This window comes from Anguilla anguilla, chromosome 15 (genome assembly GCF_013347855.1).
Source record: "Anguilla anguilla isolate fAngAng1 chromosome 15, fAngAng1.pri, whole genome shotgun sequence".
Classification (NCBI taxonomy): Eukaryota; Metazoa; Chordata; class Actinopteri; order Anguilliformes; family Anguillidae; genus Anguilla; species Anguilla anguilla.
Window position 1 is genome coordinate 36,595,117 of NC_049215.1, and position 20,956 is coordinate 36,616,072.

The 20,956-nt window shown below is 52.7% G+C and overlaps 1 protein-coding gene across 1 annotated transcript in view; it reads right to left on the minus strand.

Moving 5' to 3' along the window:
- Positions 1-20,956, minus strand: part of vwa8 (von Willebrand factor A domain containing 8) — a 62,886-nt gene that overhangs the window by 25,205 nt on the left and 16,725 nt on the right. Inside the window, 19 exon segments of the mRNA XM_035393594.1 lie at positions 709-818; positions 1,634-1,759; positions 2,038-2,102; positions 2,251-2,373; positions 3,009-3,196; positions 3,743-3,881; positions 4,604-4,712; positions 7,036-7,187; positions 7,798-8,003; positions 8,716-8,835; positions 9,337-9,472; positions 10,182-10,257; positions 13,662-13,738; positions 14,647-14,718; positions 16,548-16,654; positions 16,869-16,972; positions 17,374-17,489; positions 18,116-18,193; positions 18,853-19,021. Coding sequence (XP_035249485.1) covers positions 709-818; positions 1,634-1,759; positions 2,038-2,102; positions 2,251-2,373; positions 3,009-3,196; positions 3,743-3,881; positions 4,604-4,712; positions 7,036-7,187; positions 7,798-8,003; positions 8,716-8,835; positions 9,337-9,472; positions 10,182-10,257; positions 13,662-13,738; positions 14,647-14,718; positions 16,548-16,654; positions 16,869-16,972; positions 17,374-17,489; positions 18,116-18,193; positions 18,853-19,021 — 2,273 coding nt within the window.

Genomic DNA, 20,956 nt, shown 5'->3' on the forward strand with positions numbered 1-20,956 from the left:
TCTCATTGGTCGGCTGTTATTCAGCCAGCATGCGGGACTTCATGACAGGAGGTCCTGGGCACAGAGTGACTCAGTGGCTGGAGTCTTGTTGGCAGCAGCTGCACTGTACATCACGGACGGCCCATTTCAGCGCGGGGGGGCAGGTTTGAGACGGGGCAGACTCAAACGCGCTCTCACACCCAGATGCCGGGCTGCCCAGCGAGACGGTGTCTGTAACGCCGGCCAATCGGGTCAGACGTGTGTGTTTCAGTAAGCCCTCGGAAGCGTGGGGTTGTGATGTCAGAGTCCGCACAGATACGCGAGAAAGGCTTTTACTGCGCTTCAGATACACGGTTATTCAGCGGGCCGGCGGGATCGGGCCGATGTCCGGCTTTCATAAACAACGCTCCCGGTGGCAGTAAACAGGGCCGCACCTGCGGGCTCAGACACAGGACATACACTCCCGTCATCCCCACCCCCCAACCCTCTACCCAAAACGTGGTGTGCAGAACAGGGAGGGGCGGCGGTCAGGGCTTCTGATTGGGTGGTGGGCAGTTCTGATTGGGTGGTGGAGCAGTGGACAGTTCTGATTGGGTGGTGGAGTGGTGGGCAGTTCTGATTGGGTGAGAAGGGAGCTGTGGAGGGTGGGCAATGACTTGGCCCTGGAACCTGGACCGCACACCGTCCGCTATGGAAACCCAGATCAAAGGAGCGGACGATCGCCTCTACCTGACGTCATGCCGAAGCCGGTGCTGACCGCGTCTTCACTGATGGCGTGCAGCTGGCACACGCCAGAGTCCTCCGCCCCCATGTGCATCGGCTTGGTCAGCAGGTACTTCCTGCACACAGAAACAGAGCAGTCAGGTACTTCCTGCACACAGAAACAGAGCAGTCAGGTACTTCCTGCACACAGAAACAGAGCAGTCAGGTACTTCCTGCACACAGAAACAGAGCAGCTACATATTACAACTTAGATTTACATTTCATTATGTATGTTTCAGACACTCTTATCCAGAGAGACTTAAATTATGAATTTTTCTTACAAAATCTCCTCATACAGATATCCCATGAATATTTAAGGTATCAAACCCACTACCATCGCATTAGAAGCCCATTTGCCAAACCATAATTCTAAACTGACGCCTTCCCACACAGGAAGTAACGATCACAGAAGATCATTCTCATAGTTCCAAAGTCAACCTGACATCCCGGCTGCATCTGACCCCAGGGGATTTAAAGAAGGAGTCGGGAGGAAGTTTATTTTTTAGTTTCAGTTTCAGACCACAGAGCTGAGTCCAAACGCATCCTCTGTGATATGACTGATATCCAAACTGATATCCTGCTGACTGATTGGCTCCTGGGGCACCGTTCACCCCTCTGAGGTAATTCAGTGAGACTAACGCCTTCAGTCAGTTTCCAGAACATTCTGATGTGTGGGTGACAGGAGCCCACAGATCCCTGCTCTCACATCAGCAGAGCACGAGGCCTTTTCTCTTCTGGTAATTCACTGGACTTTCTGACACTTTAATTCCAAATACTCCGAAACCCTACTTTTATGACACAATTTTAATTGTAACCGCTGCTGAATAGAAGCCCAAAAGCCCAGCAGAAGTACCCCCCCCCCCCCCCCCCCCCCCCCCCCCGGAGGACGTACTTGTCGGTCTTGCTCTCGACCAGCAGCCAGCGATCCTCCGCGACCAGGAAGACAGCCTTCAGGTTGATGGGGAGAGAGATGGTGTGGGTGTGGCCTTCCAGAACATCCAGTACGTCCAGCTGGTTACTGTACAATCAGGAGAGAGCATGTTTGTCAAACTGAACACATGCACACGGGCATGAATGCACATACATATGCATGCACGTGCACACACACACGTTCACACAAACACGTATAAATATGAGTGTACTTGCAAACACACACGTGTATGCAGACACAAATATATTTCCACACACAAATACCTGTACATGTAAACACGCGCACACGCACGCACGCACACACACACACACGCGCACGCACACAGGGGTGTGACACAACAAGATCCCAGCCGTGTCCAAACCCACCCTTCTTCTTTGTAGAACAGGAGCCAGTTCTTGTGGGCGAATTCCCGGCACATTTTGAAACTCCCCTAACCCAGAAAAACAAACACAAAACATCACAATAAGCGCCACAATCTGGCAGCCCGTAACACACCTGCCCGCAGGTAAGGTTGAGCAGGCTGAGAGGCCTTCGATGAAAGAGCGATCGCTAAGGAAACGGCCCAGGTGGACCCTCACCTGGCTCTCCTTGCTGTTCCACCAGCTGGAGCTCTTCCGGGGGGGAGACTCCTCCTTTTCAGGGGACAGCAGGAGCCGCCGCACCGCCCCAGTCACCAGGTCCAGGTGCAGGACAGAGTTACTCTGGAGACCGGCCCGGGATGGGGGGGCGGGGGGGCAGGAGGGAGAGGGAGAGAGGGAGAGAGAGAGCAGGACCGAGAGAGGGAGGGAGGGAGAGAGAGAGAGCAGGACAGCGAGGGAGGGAGGGAGAGAGCAGGACAGAGAGGGAGGGAGGGAGGGAGGGAGAAGGAAAAGAGGATATGGAAAGAATAAAATAAAAAAGGGACAGAAATGGATGATGGAGAGAGAGAAAGTAAGAGTAAAATAAGAAAAAGGGAAAGAAAGAGAAGGCAAGAGACACAAAGCTAAACGTAAACCTCGACAAACCAACATGTTTAAAAACGCAGCACTGGCAGCATGGGCAATAAAAATTACAGATGAAAAATCAACCCAATGATATCATCAGCTTCACTGTGAGCTTCAACTAACAGCCGCCTGACAGATCAAGGTCATGTGACTGCCCCATTTTTTAATCAGTCATTATCGTTAACCCTTTCAGTTTCAGTGAAGTTTTTACATAATTAAAACCAAACATGTCACCTGACTGAGCTGTAGTTTCGGGGAGTACCTCTGCACACCTGACCACTGATGAAGGCGTGTGAACCGTAAGACTGCTTTACAGGTATAAAGGTGAGACGCATTAAAAGGTGTGACCGCACCTGCTCCTCGTGCAGCACCACCTGGTCGTCGAGCGGGTGCCCGAGCGTGGCCACGGTGACGAAGGGCTGCCAGACGCCGCTGATGGTGCGGGGGAAGACGTCGTACAGCTCCATGCATCGCACGGCGTTCCCGCGCTCCCGCATGGCGTACAGGCACACCGGGTTACAGGTCGCCACGTAGACGGCGTCTGACGGACAGGAGAGACCCCGTCAGCACACATCCCCTTCATCTGTTACCCCCGTAAAAAACCCCCGCCTCTCCCCCCGCGGGCTCGTCGCGTTCCTCCCTCTGATCCCGCTACAGCGGAGGGGCGGGGCACGGTGCACCCGCTCCGTTACTTTAGTTCAGAGGGTTTTTGATTTTTGGAGAGAGTTTTGTTTAGGGAGCCGATGGCCGGCGCTAAGCTCAGAAGACCAGGTCTGGTGAGGACAGCGACCCGAAGGCCCAACTCTCTCTATTTTAGAGCCTCATTTCCGTCTGGAATGCGCTTTGACCTCCCCATGGCTATAAGTGTGATGTGATCATGTAAAACTCATTCACAAACAGCAGAACTGTGTTTGAGCTGCACTCTGCACTCAGGAATGAGCTTATCTGGTGTTTCTATTAACTGCAGCCTGCGCTGTGGGTCCTGAGAGGAGTCAGCCTGCAGACAGCAGATGGACAGACGGGACAGACGGACAGACAGATGGAACGGGCGTCCGGGGGCGGGGCGGGACGGGGCTCTTTCCCCCACCTTTGGCCGTGGCGACGTCGCAGACGATGTTGACCTCGTTCATGGGGATCTGCCAGTGGGCCTGCTCCTCGGTGAAGCTCATGGCTCTGGATTCGTGTCTCTCGACGGGATACGCCTGGACCCGCAGGAACACGGGACCCTGGAACACAGAGCAGCCCGTTAGCACGATGTGGAACATCAGAAACACAGAGCAGCCCGTTAGCATGGCGTCGAGCACAGGAAACGCAGAGCAGCCCGTTAGCATGGCGTCGAGCACAGGAAACGCAGAGCAGCCCGTTAGCATGGCGTCGAGCACAGGAAACGCAGAGCAGCCCGTTAGCATGGCGTCGAGCACAGGAAACACAGAGCACATTAGCATGGCGTCGAGCACAGGAAACGCTGAGCAGCCCGTTAGCATGCCGTCGAGCACAGGAAACACAGAGCAGCCCGTTAGCATGGCGTCGAGCACAGGAAACGTAGAGCAGCCCGATAGCATGGTGTGGAGCACAGGAAACGCAGAGCAGCCCGTTAGCATGGCGTTGAGCACAGGAAACGCAGAGCAGCCCGTTAGCATGGCGTCGAGCACAGGAAACGCAGAGCAGCCCGTTAGCATGGCGTCGAGCACAGGAAACGCAGAGCAGCCCGTTAGCATGGTGTGGAACACCCTGTTAGCACATTTTGGTAACAGGTTTTTGTTTCAGCCCAGCACTATGACAACAAATTCTTCTTATCAATGTCTTGACTGTAGACCATTAACATTTAATTAGTTGAATCAGGTGTTGTAGTGCTGGGTTAAAACACAAAACTGCACCCACACCAGCACTTTTCGGATAGGTCTGGACCCCCCTGCTTCATGTGAAGGGGCCGGTGGTCTGTAGTTACCTTGATATCGATTCGGTGCGACTCGGTCGGACACAGAAGCTTGCGCCTGGCGTTGCCGGCCTGGTTCATCGTCCAGTAGCCCGTCATCCGGCACTCTGGCAAGGCCAGTCTGGGGAGGGAAAGACCACAAGCCTTCAGCTGCTCTGTCCACCTTCCAGAACCTTCCCTGCAGACCTGTCTGTATACACACCTTCCAGAACCTTCCCTGCAGACCTGTCTGTATACACACCTTCCAGAACCTTCCCTGCAGACCTGTCTGTATACACACCTTCCAGAACCTTCCCTGCAGACCTGTCTGTATACACACCTTCCAGAACCTTCCCTGCAGACCTGTCTGTATACACACCTTCCCTGCAGACCTGTCTGTATACACACTGGAGAGAGGTAGTGATGAGCCATGCTCCTTTATACATTTTATATATACAGTCACATGACTGCTGCAATCGTTCGCTGTGAATATCTCACTTTGAATCACTGAAGGGAGGATTCCCCTGACACCAGCAAGAAGTTTTTAAAGTCCTGAAACTCGCAGCCCGAAGGAGACAAACCTCTGTGCTGAGAATACTTCAGCTCTCAGCCTCGCTGTGAAGGGCAGTGGGGATGGAGCCTCTGCTCTCAAACACCAGCTGTTATATTTCTCTTCACTCCTTTACTGCTTACGAAAAATTATTCAATATGAAGCCAAAATCTTTTCACGCACCTCATTTTACAAATGTATATTTTTTGTCGCTTTACAAATACTATTTTTTCTTCGACTGAAATGCAGATTATGGGGAAAGATGGCCGTTTTTAAAAGATCATTTTGATCATTTGGATAATCTAGCATTGAAGTTGTATAGCAGCGCATTACACTAGCAGGAGGGCAAATTCACCTGCATCACATGCCCCTGACCTGCATCACTGCTGCCCCTGACCTGTGGCACTGATGCCCCTGACCTGCATCACTGATGCCCCTCCACTAATAGCCCCTCCACTGATGTGGCTGTGGCTTTCTCCACCAAAAAAAACAAAAGAGTACAGCGGTGACCTCACCATTGCTGTGACGGACTGTGAGGTGTGCTGATTTCCCTGCTGAAAAGGCTTCTGGGGGTTTTAATGCAGCACAAGCCTGACGCCCTGGCAGGCAGGTACAGAAACACAGGCCAGCAAACAGAGCTGCGTTTAGTCTGATCTGCCCCGCTGGAGCTGCCCCCCATTTACACCCCGATCCGACGCCTCACAGACCTGTCCTTTTACGGGACGCTGCGAGCCGTCCACATCCCCTGCTCCCAAAAACAAACGGGGCGCAGGAGGGGTCCTAAACCCGCTCAAACGGCCAGAGATAAGGGCTGCTGGAGCGCGACATTCCCCCTCACTGTCCAAGGAAAACACTCCTCCAGGAAAACACTCGTTTCTTCCCCCTTTTCATCCTCAGCAACTCTTTTTCTCAAGGATTAATCGAGCTAATCTCAGATAGCAATGAGCCACAGATCTACGCACAACGGCAGAGGAAAGAAAAACAAGAGACGGAAGAAACCAGTATTTTCCTTTATTAGAGAAGAGAACGGTACAGTAGAGTGTGATAGAGCTGGCGCTGGGATAATAAAGATATGGAGCTGACTCACTCTCTTTCCCATATTCAGGCCTGCGTCTGCACAACGCTCCTCTGTGTCGCTTATCAGCACGTCCTGGAGGGAAAACATTCCCTCACTCGTTTAAAAGCTGCACGGAGAGGAGCTTCTATGTGCTGCTGTGCGTAAACTAAGCAAACACAATCTGCCTCAGTCACAGTACGAGCGCGACAGGCAGCAAACAGGTCCCCTATAAGACCGACAGGGAGCAGGCACATCTGAAAACCCTGTGATTTAGGTAATGCCCAAACGTACTGAATGAACTGGAGTTTTACAGAGGAAGCTGCTCTTACAGACTAAAGGCAGGAAAATGGCACATAACCAAACCCTGGCAGCCTGCTGTCCTAACCTGCCTTCGATCACCGTCCACCTCAGCATCAGGCTCCACTGTCTGATCAACATTACTAGACGCCCACAAACTGTCTGAAAAACAGTAGTGACTTCACATGATTTCTGCTTCACATACAGTACTGTCAGCCAGCCCTGGCATCACACTGGCATCACCCTGACCCATCTCTGTGGGCAGTGCCATCACAGTTCTGTCAGAACTCACAGCAAGCGCCCGTTTCTCAGCTCAGGAATTAGCAGCAGTGTTGAGGTCTCAGTATCAGTACCGCCCCACAGGCTCAGACGGCCAATGGCAGCAGGCAGTGCGTTTCCTACACGAGGTAATGTGAGTTTAAACAGCTAAGACGGTAATAATAATAATGCACACTAAACTCAATGCTCCAGTACACAGCAGGTCCCTGCTCCTCTGTGTGGAATGGCTGTGTAGGGGCGGGGTGGGGGGGTGAGAGTTTCGGGGGGGTCCAGCGGCCTTACTCCTTGGCCAGGTGGACGCTGCTGGGCTTGGCCCCGATGGGAATGCCATGCTTGTGCAGCGCGGCCATCAGGATCTCGCGCGTGTCCTTGTTGTACGAGTCGAAATCGAAGACGTTCCGCACCACGTTGGCCAGCCCCTCCTCCGGAAATTTCTATGAGAGAGGGGGAGGAGCAAGAGAGCGATTAACACTTTCACTGACCGAAATAACAGGAGTGTGTGAGGTGTGTGTATGTGTGTGTGTGTGCGAGTGCGTGCGTGTGTGTGTGTGTGAGAGTGCGTGTGTGTGTGTGTGTGTGTGTGTGTGTGTGTGTGTGAGAGAGTGCGTGTGTGTGTGTGTGTGTGTGTGCGTGCGTGCGTGCGTGTGTGTGTGTGTGTGTGTGAGAGAGCGTGTGTGTGTGTGCGTGTGTGTGTGTGAGAGTGCGTGCGTGTGTGTGTGTGCGTGCGTGTGTGTGTGTGTGTGTGTGTGTGTGTGAGAGTGCGTGCGTGTGTGTGTGTGTGTGTGTGTGTGTGTGAGAGTGCGTGCGTGTGTGTGTGTGTGTGTGTGAGCGTGTGTGTGTGTGTGTGTGTGTGAGCGTGTGAGCGTGTGTGTGTGTGTGTGTGTGTGTACGTGGCGTGTAGGAGGTGTGTGAATATGTGTATGCGGTATGGGAGGTGGGTGTGTGTGTGTGTGTGTGTGTGTGAGAGTGCGTGTGTGTGTGTGTGTGTGAGAGTGCGTGTGTGTGTGTGTGTGTGTGTGTGTGTACGTGGCGTGTAGGAGGTACCTGCAGGTGCTTGACGATGTTGACCACCTCGCGGGTGGAGTAGGGGTAGGTGATGGTGCCCTGGTCGGCCATGTTGCGCAGTTCCCCAAACGCGGCCACCAGCCGGTCCAGCAGGGCGTCTGGGACGTCCGGCCCGTACTGCTTCAGCATGGCCAGCTCTGCCTGCGGTTTGGGGTTATCCACCGCGTGGCAGCTGAAGATGTCCCCTGTCCCAAACACACCCCCTCACACACTCAGACCGTCTGCACACACTCATTTACAGGTAAATATTTTAGGATTTAAAAAAACATCCAATGCTCACTGAAGAGACAAACACACAGTCTCTCCAAACAATGTAATATCTGGTTCTGAAGGAGAGAAATCTAAAAATTCATTTTAGCATTTCTACATTCTCCTTGAATTTTCACTTTACTGGTAAGGTGACAAAAATTGATACAAAATCGTTAGTGTCCAGTTTATAGCAAGACTGAAATTTTAATATATGTCAGTTGTAAGGCAAAACCAACGAGCCCAGAATCAAATCACCCCATTTTGCTTTGTTTTTCCTGTTTGTGTCGTTTTGTTGTAAACCATGTGACCTTTCAGCCAGCACTGTGATTGGACCACTCCGCATTAACGTTTTTATCTATTCACTGATATTGCGTCCAAATGTACCTCGTGGTGTCAGAAAGACACCCAAAAACAACTCAGAGACGGCTTCAAGACATCCTGTCACTTCCTGACACGCCCAACGACAAGTGGTTTTAACCCTTCGAAGAGCAGGTATTTATAGAATGTTTTTTTCTAAATTCTAAGTCAGTGTTGTAGAACTCCATGGGGTTTCTATGACCAGTTCAGTTAAGAACATACTGATCACACATTTGCAATCGCACACCTCGAAGGGTTAAGCAGTGACCCCACCCCGGCCCCCCCCCTTACCTAGAGCCCCAAAGAAGTCGTTTCCCAGGAAGGGGAAGCCGGGCCGGTTGGCCAGCACCAGCATCCTGAAGTGGGGGTGCATGGGAATGATGTGGGGTCTCCCCGCCGGCTCCGCAGGGTCTGGAACAGCGAGACAAGTCACACACACATAACACACACACGCACACACACACACGCATGTACACACACATGCACATACACACAAATACACACACACGCACACACACACACACACACACACACACACACACACACACACACACACACACACACACAACACAACAGTGCAAAGCCTCCTACCTAAATGGTAAATGGTAAATGGACTGCATTTATATAGCGCTTTTATCCAAAGCGCTTTACAATTGATGCCTCTCATTCGCCAGAGCAGTTAGCAGTTGGGGGTTAGGTGTCTTGCTCAAGGACACTTCGACATGCCCAGGGCGGGGTTTGAACCGGCAACCCTCCGACTGCCAGACAATCGGTCTTACCTCTTGAGCTATGTCGCCCGACCTAATGATGCACTGATATGAAAGCTGCTCACTGACACTGATTTCCGATTATTTGTGAAATGTCGGCCGATACCGATTACTGGCCGATTAATCGGTGCGTCCCCGCTCATACCGGAAACGATGCGCCTCCCGTCCGAGAGGATCATCTCTCCGCTCTCCACCAGCGTCTTCAGGATGCAGGTGACGTTGGTGGGGGCCTTGTCCGCCTCGTCGATCACCAGCACGTGGCCCAACTTCACCGCCTTCACCTGGGATTGGAGGGAGAGACACAGAACAGAGAGTCAGGGCTTTCACACAGAAACATGGTGTAGCATGCAGGCCGCCAGAGGAGCGGATTGGTCTCAGTCACACCTGCGTGTGTGTGTGCGCATGTGTGTGTGTGTGTGTGTGTGCGTGTATGTGTTTTAGTTTTGCATTAAAGTCCTAAAAAGGCAACGCACAGCCCACAGCCCTTCTGACTCTGGCCTTCGTATGAGGTACAGAAGGTGTACCCCCCCCCCCCGGGGCCTTCAAAGCCGCGCTATTAAAACCCAAATGCCTGCCGCTGGGCGCTAATTGGAGCTGCAGACGGGAGCAGAGACGGGCCTTCATCCCGCCGAGCAGCCCTGACATCATCAGAGCGCATGTTAAAAAGGACGCGCGCCCCACCCAGGGCCCCTAATGCGCCGGCGGAGAGCCGCCATGACAGAGAAACAGCCAATCAGCACGCTCCTCCTCCCCCCCCCCCCAGTAGAGCCCCGTTTGCGTCGCCCGGCACAGCGCATACCTCTTCTGAGAATCGACAGGGCCACACGCTCAAGAGCCACACACACCACCACGAAACACTCCAGAACCCAGAACCCACTTTCCACCAAACTGAGCTTTCCTGCTCTCGCTGCTGTGGCACTGAGTGTGTGTGTGAGTGTGTGTGTGCGTGCGTCCGTGCGTGTGTGTGTGTGTGTGCGTGTGTGTACTGACCAGGGGAGAGTCTTCGTACACGATGACACCGTCGCGCACAGAGGGCTGCAGGGTCAGGGTCTGGACCGTGGTGTCCCTGAGAGAGAAGAGACGTTTAACACACGTGTGCGACACACACACACACACACACACACACACACGTGTACGATACACACACCCACACACGTGCGACACAACAATACACACACACAAACACACACGTGTGCGACACAACGATACACACACAAACACACACAAGTGTGCGACAAACAATGATACGATACACACACACACAAGTGTGCGACACACAATGATATGATACACAAAAACACATGTGCACACTTGCACACCACGTGAAAAACACACATTCTCACACGTCATATAAGAAACCGCTTAGATACACCAAACAGTGGAAGCATCTGAGTGTCTTGCTACTGGAACGGGATTCATTTGATTTTATCTCAGTTATCTGACTCAAAAAAAAGAAAAGTGGATGTTTGCCCAGGACAGAGCCGTTGGCCAGGCTGGAGTGCAGCAGTCAGTTATTCCACATCTCCCCCTGCGATATTAAAGTCTTCACTGGACCCCCCCCCCCCCCATGCCTCCCCTCACCCCTGGACTCCCACCATGCCCCAGGAGATGGATTAAATAAACGCGGCCCAGACGCCAGCATGTATAGGATCATGTGTATATGCTACTCAGGTCTGTATGATTATGACCAGCATGCCAGCAAGAGGAGACCTCAGAGACTCTGAAAGACGGTGACTGTGGGGACGGACTGTATTTGGTGCGATCAGCACTGACCAAGCAGCTCAACTTGCTCTTTCATAGCAACAGTGTCTAAGGTGATGTCAGCATGGAACTGTGAGGGAATCACATCATCAGCAAAGAGTGAGCAGAAGCTCCTCCTCCAGCATTGTTATGCCTGTGCATGACCAATCAGGTGATCAATCGCAGTGGTCTGATTCAGGGTCTGATTCAGGGCCTTTACTCTGAGGTTTCCCGTTTCCCGTTTACGCCCCCCGTACTGCCCAATGGGGTTTCCTACATCAAAGCTCATCTGAACCACCTGAATACGAGGTCACTGCAGCTTAAACCATGCCCCCCCCCCCCCACGGAGCACCTCATCACAGCACCAATCCACAGCATGGAGCGCTGCTTCCTGTACCATCTCTCAAATGTTATCCGCAGTTGCCATGGTAATACAACGTAACACGGGTATCTAATTACTGCTGGAAATCTATTTTAAATTTTCTGCAAAAGGTCAGAAAGAATTTGAAACAAGAAACCCCACTGGAAAGATCTGGCAGGAAACAGATTTGTTGAGTTATGGAGCAGCGTAAGTGACAGGATGGGCAGGTTTATAGGCAGCACTGTAAAAATGACATCACCAATAAATAATGTCCACATAACTCTGATCTGGAGAGAGGCGTCTCTACAGCCTGCTAGTCGCAAAACACACAGACGCACACGCACACACACACACACAGACACACACACACACACACACACACACACACACACACACACACACACACAGACACACAGACACACACACACACACACAGACACACACACACACACACAGACACACACACAGACACACGCGCATACGCACACACACACGCACATGCACACACACGCACACACACACACACGCGCATACGCACACACACACACACACGCACATGCACACAGACGCATACGCGCACACACACACACACACACACACACACACAGACACACACGCACGCACACACTTACATGCATGAGCACTCACATTCACACATGTACACGCACGCGCACGCGCACACACCCAAAACACTCCTGAACTCAGTCACAGATAAAGTTCCAGTATACTACATAAGCATGCATATGCTATTCTGCTATTGCATTTGCAACTGAAATACTTCACAGTTGAGCTCGTCCTCATTTTAAGAGGCCAGTGCATACACGGCTCTCTCTGTAATGAAGCTGTTGAGCCACAGTTTAACCTCATATCTGAATCTAAATCTCGATCGCAGACAGCATACATCTCCCATACTGCAGCAGACAGCATACATCTCCCATACTGCAGCAGACAGCATACATCTCCCATACTGCAGCAGGCAGCATACATCTCCCATACTGCAGCAGAGATGTTCATTATATCACACGTTTCACACGAGGGTGCTGGGACTCCAGCACATCTTTGCCCATTTCTGCCTTTCTTGCCTATTTGGGATGAGAATCCATTAATAGACGCCCTTCAGCAGTCCTACAGAAGCTCTTCTGAAGAACTCAGAATCCTCAGAATGCACCGGGCCCCTGTACAGGTGTCCCAGTTTACCCGCGACTGAAATAGCCGGCTTTGCCCTTGGAAAGGGGACCGAGCTTTTTTAAAGCAGGAGTCCGAGCGCAGCTGCGAGAGGAGGGTGTTTATTATTTCTTTTTATAGAAATGTCTCTTTTGATATTCCCTAATAAGCGCCCGTGTGCCGTTTCTCCGCAGCGAGGAGGGCTATTTGCAGCTCTGAAAGAAGAACAGCCGGGTGGAACAGAGCACCTCTCTGCTCAGCCTGTCTAATGGGAAATATAATAAGAGCTTATATTTTTATATAATGCGCAATTAGGGATTCCATTTACGATATGGGCGAGGGACACAGACCTCTTTTTGTCAAAAAAAAAAGAAGAAGAAAAATCTTTGAGGTTTTCTGATGGAAATAATAATGCACTGATAATAAGGGAATTACAGAAGATGAACCAGGTCATTAGCTCCTGGCTATCTTTGCCTCAGGTAAACCTCAGCAGTTTTGTGTGCCTAAGAAACAAAACAAAACAAACCAAACAAAAGAACTTGTTATCACCAAAAAAAAAAACTTACAGGACAGTGGATGCTACCGTATTCTTAGCGCCGGATTAAGAAAGACATTTTATAGATTACGTTTGAAAAACTGCTCATAGTCGGCAAAAGAAACTTAATATAAAGAAAGTTGGGTGGAGGATTGGGGGAATATCCTTTAGGTCTTAATGTCAATAAATTAAACAAATAAACTAATTACTTTGCTAATTAAATAAATGTATATTTTATTTTTTATTTTTTAGAGGGGAGGGATGGTGACCTACCTAGTGGGGAGGGGGGGGGGTACTGGGCAAAACCCATGCATGAGCTGGCATGTTTACTTACGGTAAATATAGCTGGTACTATTAAATCACTCATTCCTGCAGAGTAATACTGAGATTTTCCTAAGCTAACTGGCTAGTTTGCCAGCCAAGTGCTTAAACGGAGGAAAAAAGTAGAAAATTCCCTCCCGGCCCCTAACCATCTTACCTTATATATAATATGGATTTTTAAAAACTCAATCTAATAAATCCCAATACAATCCTGTAACAAACTTTTACAAACACCACCAACCCCTCACTCTTTCCACCACAAACAGGAAGTGCGTGCCAGATACAAGCAATCGAGCAAGATCAGCCAGCAATCGAGCAATGGTGGCTGATATCCAGCATGGCTTCTTACCGATGGAGCTGAAGGTACTCTCTAGGCCTGTTCAGGAGATGCAGGAACCTATCAGCAATCTTGTTCTTCCCCACACCCTGAGGAAGCACCAATCAGAAAGAGACTTATATGCACTTGCACCATACCAGAAATCTACTGAAATCTATGTGATTACAGCCACATTTGAGGTGTCATATTTAAATCATGGCTTATTCATGTTGTACACGTGGATGTTGTCACCAGTTGCAGGAAGCGTAACCAAGACAACAGAGCAGCATTTTTGGGAAAGCAGTCCCGTGGGAAAGCCATGTTGAATGCTAAATAAAATTGTCTTCTCCTTATTCGCTTTTATGTAAAACCTAAACCCACACATATACACACACAACACATTTCAATAATATGTATAAAGCATTATATATCAGTGATACGTGCAAAATAATACAAAAGTAAATATGCAAGTACATTATAACCTTTCACAGAAAGCACCACAGTGGCCTGTATGTAGAGCTCTAACAGCACAGAGCAGAAGCTCCAGACCAGCGTGTCTCACAGCAGATGGGCCTTTGAGTGCTCCGATCCTGATGTCACATTCCCCACACGCGTCTGAGGTCACTGACGCCGACCCCCCCCCCCCCCCCCCCCCCCCCCCCCCCCCGACATCACTGTCACACACAGGCGCTCAGCAGGACAGTGCCGGGACAAAGACACGCCCACGTCCCCTTCCCAGCATCCCGCGGGGCAGAGGGGGGGCGCGCAGACTGACGGGGCGTGGGAGGCTTGGCATACGCTCAGACCCAGCCTTCCCAGAATGCCCTTCAGCGCCATACTCAGCTCGGCTGGTCGCCATGGAGCTCGTTTCAGCGCTAAAACCACCTGAACACTCCTCAGATACTGCCTGTGTGACTTAATCTGCCTGCGGTCTGCAGTCCGTCTGTCTGCCTGTCTGCCTGTCTGCCCGTCTGCCCGTCTGTCCGCCTGTCCATCCGTCCGTCCCGCGCTCCCTCACCTGGTTCCCCACCAGCAGCAGATGTTCCCCCAGCAGGAAGTCTTTCAGAATGTCCTCCATCAGCAGCATGTGCTACAGGAGAGAGAGGAGACTCAGTCACTGTACCGCTCTGAGCAGCACTGTGGTACAGGAGAGACAGGAGACTCAGTCACTGTACCGCTCTGAGCAGCACTGTGCTACAGGAGAGAGAGGAGACTCAGTCACTGTACCGCTCTGAGCAGCACTGTGGTACAGGAGAGAGAGGAGACTCAGTCACTGTACCGCTCTGAGCAGCACTGTGGTACAGGAGAGAGAGGAGACTCAGTCACTGTACCGCTCTGAGCAGCACTGTGGTACAGGAGAGAGAGGAGACTCAGTCACTGTACCGCTCTGAGCAGCACTGTGGTACAGGAGAGAGAGGAGACTCAGTCACTGTACCGCTCTCAGCAGCATGTGCTACAGGAGAGAGAGGAGACTCAGTCACTGTACCGCTCTCAGCAGCACTGTGGTACAGGAGAGAGAGGAGACTCAGTCACTGTACCGCTCTGAGCAGCACTGTGCTACAGGAGAGAGAGGAGACTCAGTCACTGTACCGCTCTCAACAGCACTGTGGTACAGGAGAGAGAGGAGACTCAGTCACTGTACCGCTCTCAGCAGCACTGTGGTACAGGAAAGAGAGGAGACTCAGTCACTGTACCGCTCTGAGCAGCACTGTGGTACAGGAGAGAGAGGAGACTCAGTCACTGTACCGCTCTCAGCAGCACTGTGGTACAGGAAAGAGAGGAGACTCAGTCACTGTACCGCTCTGAACAGCACTGTGGTACAGGAGAGAGAGGAGACTCAGTCACTGTACCGCTCTCAGCAGCACTGTGGTACAGGAAAGAGAGGAGACTCAGTCACTGTACCGCTCTGAGCAGCACTGTGGTACAGGAGAGAGAGGAGACTCAGTCACTGTACTGCTCTGAGCAGCACTGTGCTACAGGAGAGAGAGGAGACTCAGTCACTGTACCGCTCTCAGCAGCACTGTGCTACAGGAGAGAGAGGAGACTCAGTCACTGTACCGCTCTGAGCAGCACTGTGCTACAGGAGAGAGAGGAGACTCAGTCACTGTACCGCTCTGAACAGCACTGTGGTACAGGAGAGAGAGGAGACTCAGTCACTGTACCGCTCTCAGCAGCACTGTGGTACAGGAAAGAGAGGAGACTCAGTCACTGTACCGCTCTGAGCAGCACTGTGGTACAGGAGAGAGAGGAGACTCAGTCACTGTACTGCTCTGAGCAGCACTGTGCTACAGGAGAGAGAGGAGACTCAGTCACTGTACCGCTCTCAGCAGCACTGTGGTACAGGAGAGAGAGGAGACTCAGTCACTGTACCGCTCTGAGCAGCACTGTGGTACAGGAGAGAGAGGAGACTCAGTCACTGTACCGCTCTGAGCAGCACTGTGGTACAGGAGAGAGAGGAGACTCAGTCACTGTACCGCTCTGAGCAGCACTGTGGTACAGGAGAGAGAGGAGACTCAGTCACTGTACCGCTCTCAGCAGCACTGTGGTACAGGAGAGAGAGGAGACTCAGTCACTGTACTGCTCTGAGCAACACTGTGGTACAGGAGAGAGAGGAGACTCAGTCACTGTACTGCTCTGAGCAGCACTGTGGTACAGGAGAGAGAGGAGACTCAGTCACTGTACCGCTCTGAGCAGCACTGTGGTACAGGAGAGAGAGGAGACTCAGTCACTGTACCGCTCTCAGCAGCACTGTGGTACAGGAGAGAGAGGAGACTGTGGTACAGTCCCTAAACACACAGCGCTGTGGTACAGTCCCTAAGTCCCTAAACACACAGTACAGTGTACAGGACTGGTACAGTCCCTAACTGTAATATGACGCTTGTGCTGGATGCCATGGCGACGGACTCCAGGTGTAATTACCTGAGTGTTCTCATAAAACAGAACGTCTGGGACCTTCATCTTCTCCTCGGGACTGTAGAGGGGAGCCGAGACCTTTCCGATCTTCAGGATCCCATCTTCAACACGGCCTGCAGGGGGGCAGTGGGGGGGGGCAGTAGGGCTGTAAGGGGGCAGTAGGGCTGTAATGGGGGGCAGTAGGGCTGTAAGGGGGGGCAGTAGGGCTGTAATGGGGGGCAGTAGGGCTGTAATGGGGGGCAGTAGGACTGTAAGGGGGCAGTAGGGCTGTAATGGGGGGCAGTAGGACTGCAGGGCATTGTGGGATGGAGGCTGGGGGAGACTCACAGCTGAGGTCTCTCTCCTGCAGCTCTGCTGGGTCCACTGTGTCCTGGATGGAGCAGTTCGCCAGGTTCTTCTGCAGAGCAGCCCGGGCCAGACTGGGCAAGAACCTGGAGACAAACACACAGGCCTCAACACTCCTACAGTCACTCAACACTGCTGCTGCAGTCACTCAACACGTCCCCTGCAGTCACTCAACATTTGGCAGTTATGATTAGGGAGGGTAAAGGTTAGGGGTTAGGAGGCAGGGTGTAGGGGTTAGAGGTTAGGGAGGAGGGGGTTATAGTGTAGGGTGTAGAGGTTAGTGTGTAGGAGTTATGGTGTGGGGGGTAGGAGTTAGAGGTTATCGGGTAAGGGTTAGTGTGTAGGGCTTAGGGGTTAGGTGTAGGGGTTAGGATGTAGGGGGTAGGGGTTAGGGGATAGAGTGCAGGGGTTAGGGGGGTTAGGGTGCATGGTTAGAGGGGTAGGGGTTAGGGGGGTTAGGGTGCATGGTTAGAGGGGTAGGGGTGACCTGGAGAGGCAGGCTTTGTGGACGGCGTGAGACACGCTCTCCTCGGGGTACTGAGACAGACGGCGGCAGATTCTCAGCAGCTGCCTGGTGGACAGAGAGGAGGCCAGAGACTGCGCCTGGACGGACAGACGGACAAGAGTATGAGCACTGCAGTACAGACACACTGTCCTCACTGCAGTACAGACACACTGTCCTCACTGCAGTACAGACACACACACACTGCAGAACAGACACACTGTCCTCACTGCAGTACAGACACACACACACTGCAGAACAGACACCCTGTCCTCACTGCAGTACAGACACACACACTGCAGAACAGACACACTGTCCTCACTGCAGTACAGACACACACACACTACAGAACAGACACACTGTCCTCACTGCAGTACAGACACACACACACTACAGAACAGACACCCTGTCCTCACTGCAGTACAGACACACACACTGCAGAACAGACACCCTGTCCTCACTGCAGTACAGACACACACACACTGCAGAACAGACACCCTGTCCTCACTGCAGTACAGACACACACACTGCAGAACAGACACCCTGTCCTCACTGCAGTACAGACACACACACACTGCAGAACAGACACCCTGTCCTCACTGCAGTACAGACACACACACACTGCAGTACAGACACACACACACACACTGCAGAACAGATTGAGGTATAGACATGTACACACACACACACACACACACACACAGTTGGGTTGGGTTGGGTTGGGTACCGTTGGGTCGTTGGTGTCTCTCAGTCTGTGGGTTAACTGCAGCAGCTGCTCCACTGCTTCCATCGGAACATTCGGCGTCTGCAACACAAGAATACAGCACCATCACTGCACCTATAACACCATCACTGCACCATCACTGCACTTACAGCACCATCACTGCACCTACAGCACCATCACTGCACCATCACTACACCTACAGCACCATCACTGCACTTACAGCACCATCACTGCACCATCACTGCACTTACTGCACCATCACTGCACTTACAGCACCATCACTGCACCTACAGCACTATCACAGCACATCACTGCACCATCACTGCACCTACAGCACCATCACTGCACCATCACTGCACTTACAGCACCATCACTGCACCTACAGCACCATCACTGCACTTACAGCACCATAACTGCACCATAACTGCACCTACAGCACCATCACTGCACCTACAGCACCATCACTGCACTATCACTGCACTTACAGCACCATAACTGCACCATCACTGCACCTACAGCACCATCACTGCACTATCACTGCACTTACAGCACAATCACTGCACATCACTGCACCTACAGCACCATCACTGCACTTACTGCACCATCACTGCACCTACAGCACCATCAATGCACCATGGGGGGGGGGGGGGGGGGGGGGGGGGGGGGTAACTCACCGTGGTGCGGATGATGGCGGGTAGGTGACTCACCGCGGTGCGGATGATGGCGGGTAGGTGACTCACCGTGGTGCGGATGATGGCGGTCTCCTCGGCGCGGCTCAGTGGCCGGACGGTGTGGAACAGGAACATGGTGAGCAGCTCGGGGCCGAGCCACTGCTGCGCCCCGCCCCCCACCACCGGGGGCTCCGCCAGCGCCACCATGCGGAAGGACGGGTGCACCGGGAAGATGGACCTGCCCCAAACGAGAGGAGCGCCAGCACCGTCACCAAAGCAGGCCGTTACACACGGCCCACGCACAGACAGGTCACTGCGTACCGCACGGCATTATGGGCAGTCAGCAGACGCTCTTATCCAGAGAGACTTACACAGCTTTGGCTGTTTTACACAGAACCAGTTTACACAGCTGGGTATGTACTGAAGGGGTTCAGGTTCAGTACCTGGCTCAGGGGCACAACAGCAGTGTCCCGCCTGGGATTCACACCTTCACCCTACAGGGTCGCGAGCCGCGGCCCCTGACCTTTAACCTCCCTGCTGCCGAATGAGAGAGCAGCCATCACCCACAGTCAGGAGAGAACGGGGGGGAAAGATCTCGCTCTTTCAGACGGCTCACGTACATTTGAGTTTAAACCCAGATCAGGAAACGGAGTGTGGCAGGGATCAGTAAGCACGGCAGAGTTCAGCCACGGCAGCTTTTCACACGGCTCTCAAAATCACTGCCATCGCAAAGAGTCTGATCGCTAGCGACTGTAAAGCAGAACGATAAGAAAAGGCACGTAGAAAAACGTCTGAATCACATCGCCCTGTCAGACAGAGCGGCTAGCGCGGGAGTGGACAGCCGCGACCGTCGCCACGGTGACGAGCAGCCGTGGGCGGAGCCTGCGTGTAATTCCCCCGGACAGCTCGTTCCCACGGAGACCCCCGCGTGACACGCGGCCAGACGCCTGCGGGGGGGGTGGGGGGATGCCCTCAGAGACACCCCCCCCCCCCGAGCCGCACGCCGTCGCCGGCATATCTGGGCTCTCTTGTTGCCTAGTAACCCTGCCAGACCACCCTAAAAATCCATTTACCACAACAGCTCCTTCATGGCTCCCATGTTTGGCGCCGCAGATGGCTGCCTCGGTGTGTTGACCAAAGCAAATTCCTCGTATGTGTAAATGTACTTGGCAATAAATTCGATTCTGATTCTGATTCTGATTCTGATGTTCGTCCCCAGCAGAGAGGCTCCCTGATCTGGCCCCGATCCTCTGCAGTTTAACGCTCATATAAGAGCAGCCGCTGGGGGCTCCACAGCGTGTGAGAAACCCTGTAAGGAGTCCGGAGCGGCTGCTGCTAATTCTGTCTTTCATGTTGCAGAATGACCCCCCCCTCCCCCCCCCCCCACCCCCAGGACGTGTGTTAATTTTGGCACACACACGCCATCAGTTCACATCCCTGGAAACCCATCACCCCAAATTCAAATCCCAACTGCTTTGAGGGGGATACAGTCTCTGAAGCAGGATCAGGTTTTAAGAAAATCACTGAAACAGAGAAACATCAAATAACTGACGAGGTCAGATGTGTGGAGCTGTCCGTCAAGCGGCTGCCATACTTCTCTATCTGTTGGCCTCTCTGCCCCCCCCCCCCCCCCCAGAGGGCAGACTGCTTCTGTCTTTTATTTTCTAAGCAACAAAAAAAAAGATCAGAAAAATATCCAAGAAAAGCACCCCTGTCAAAACGCCGCCATTTTAAAAAACTTTGGACTCAAGTTGAAGTTGAGTCCTTCGGTTCTCAAAAACTTGAGAAAATTTCCACAGATATCCAAAGGGCGTGGGAACGCTCTCCACAGCCAGCGATGTGTGACTCAGCAAACAATCCCCCCCCCCCACCCCTTACAACCCCCCCCCCATGCAGAGACCGCTGGCGAGCTGACGGGCAGGGGGGGCGGCCCCGCCCAGCCCCCCCATGCAGACGGGCCGGAGGGCAGCTGAGGCCTGTCGGAGAGCAGAGCAGCGCTCAGCAGCGCTGGCAGAGCCGCAGGAGCGGCGCCTGAAGCAGGGGAAGGGAAGTGGGCTTATTTTATCCTCAGACTCCCCGCCACACACTTCCTTCCTGCCGCTGGAGGAGGTGGGGGGGGGTGGCTGCAGACACCCTGTGTTTCCCGCTCTTTCCCCCCCCCCCGCCCCTTTCC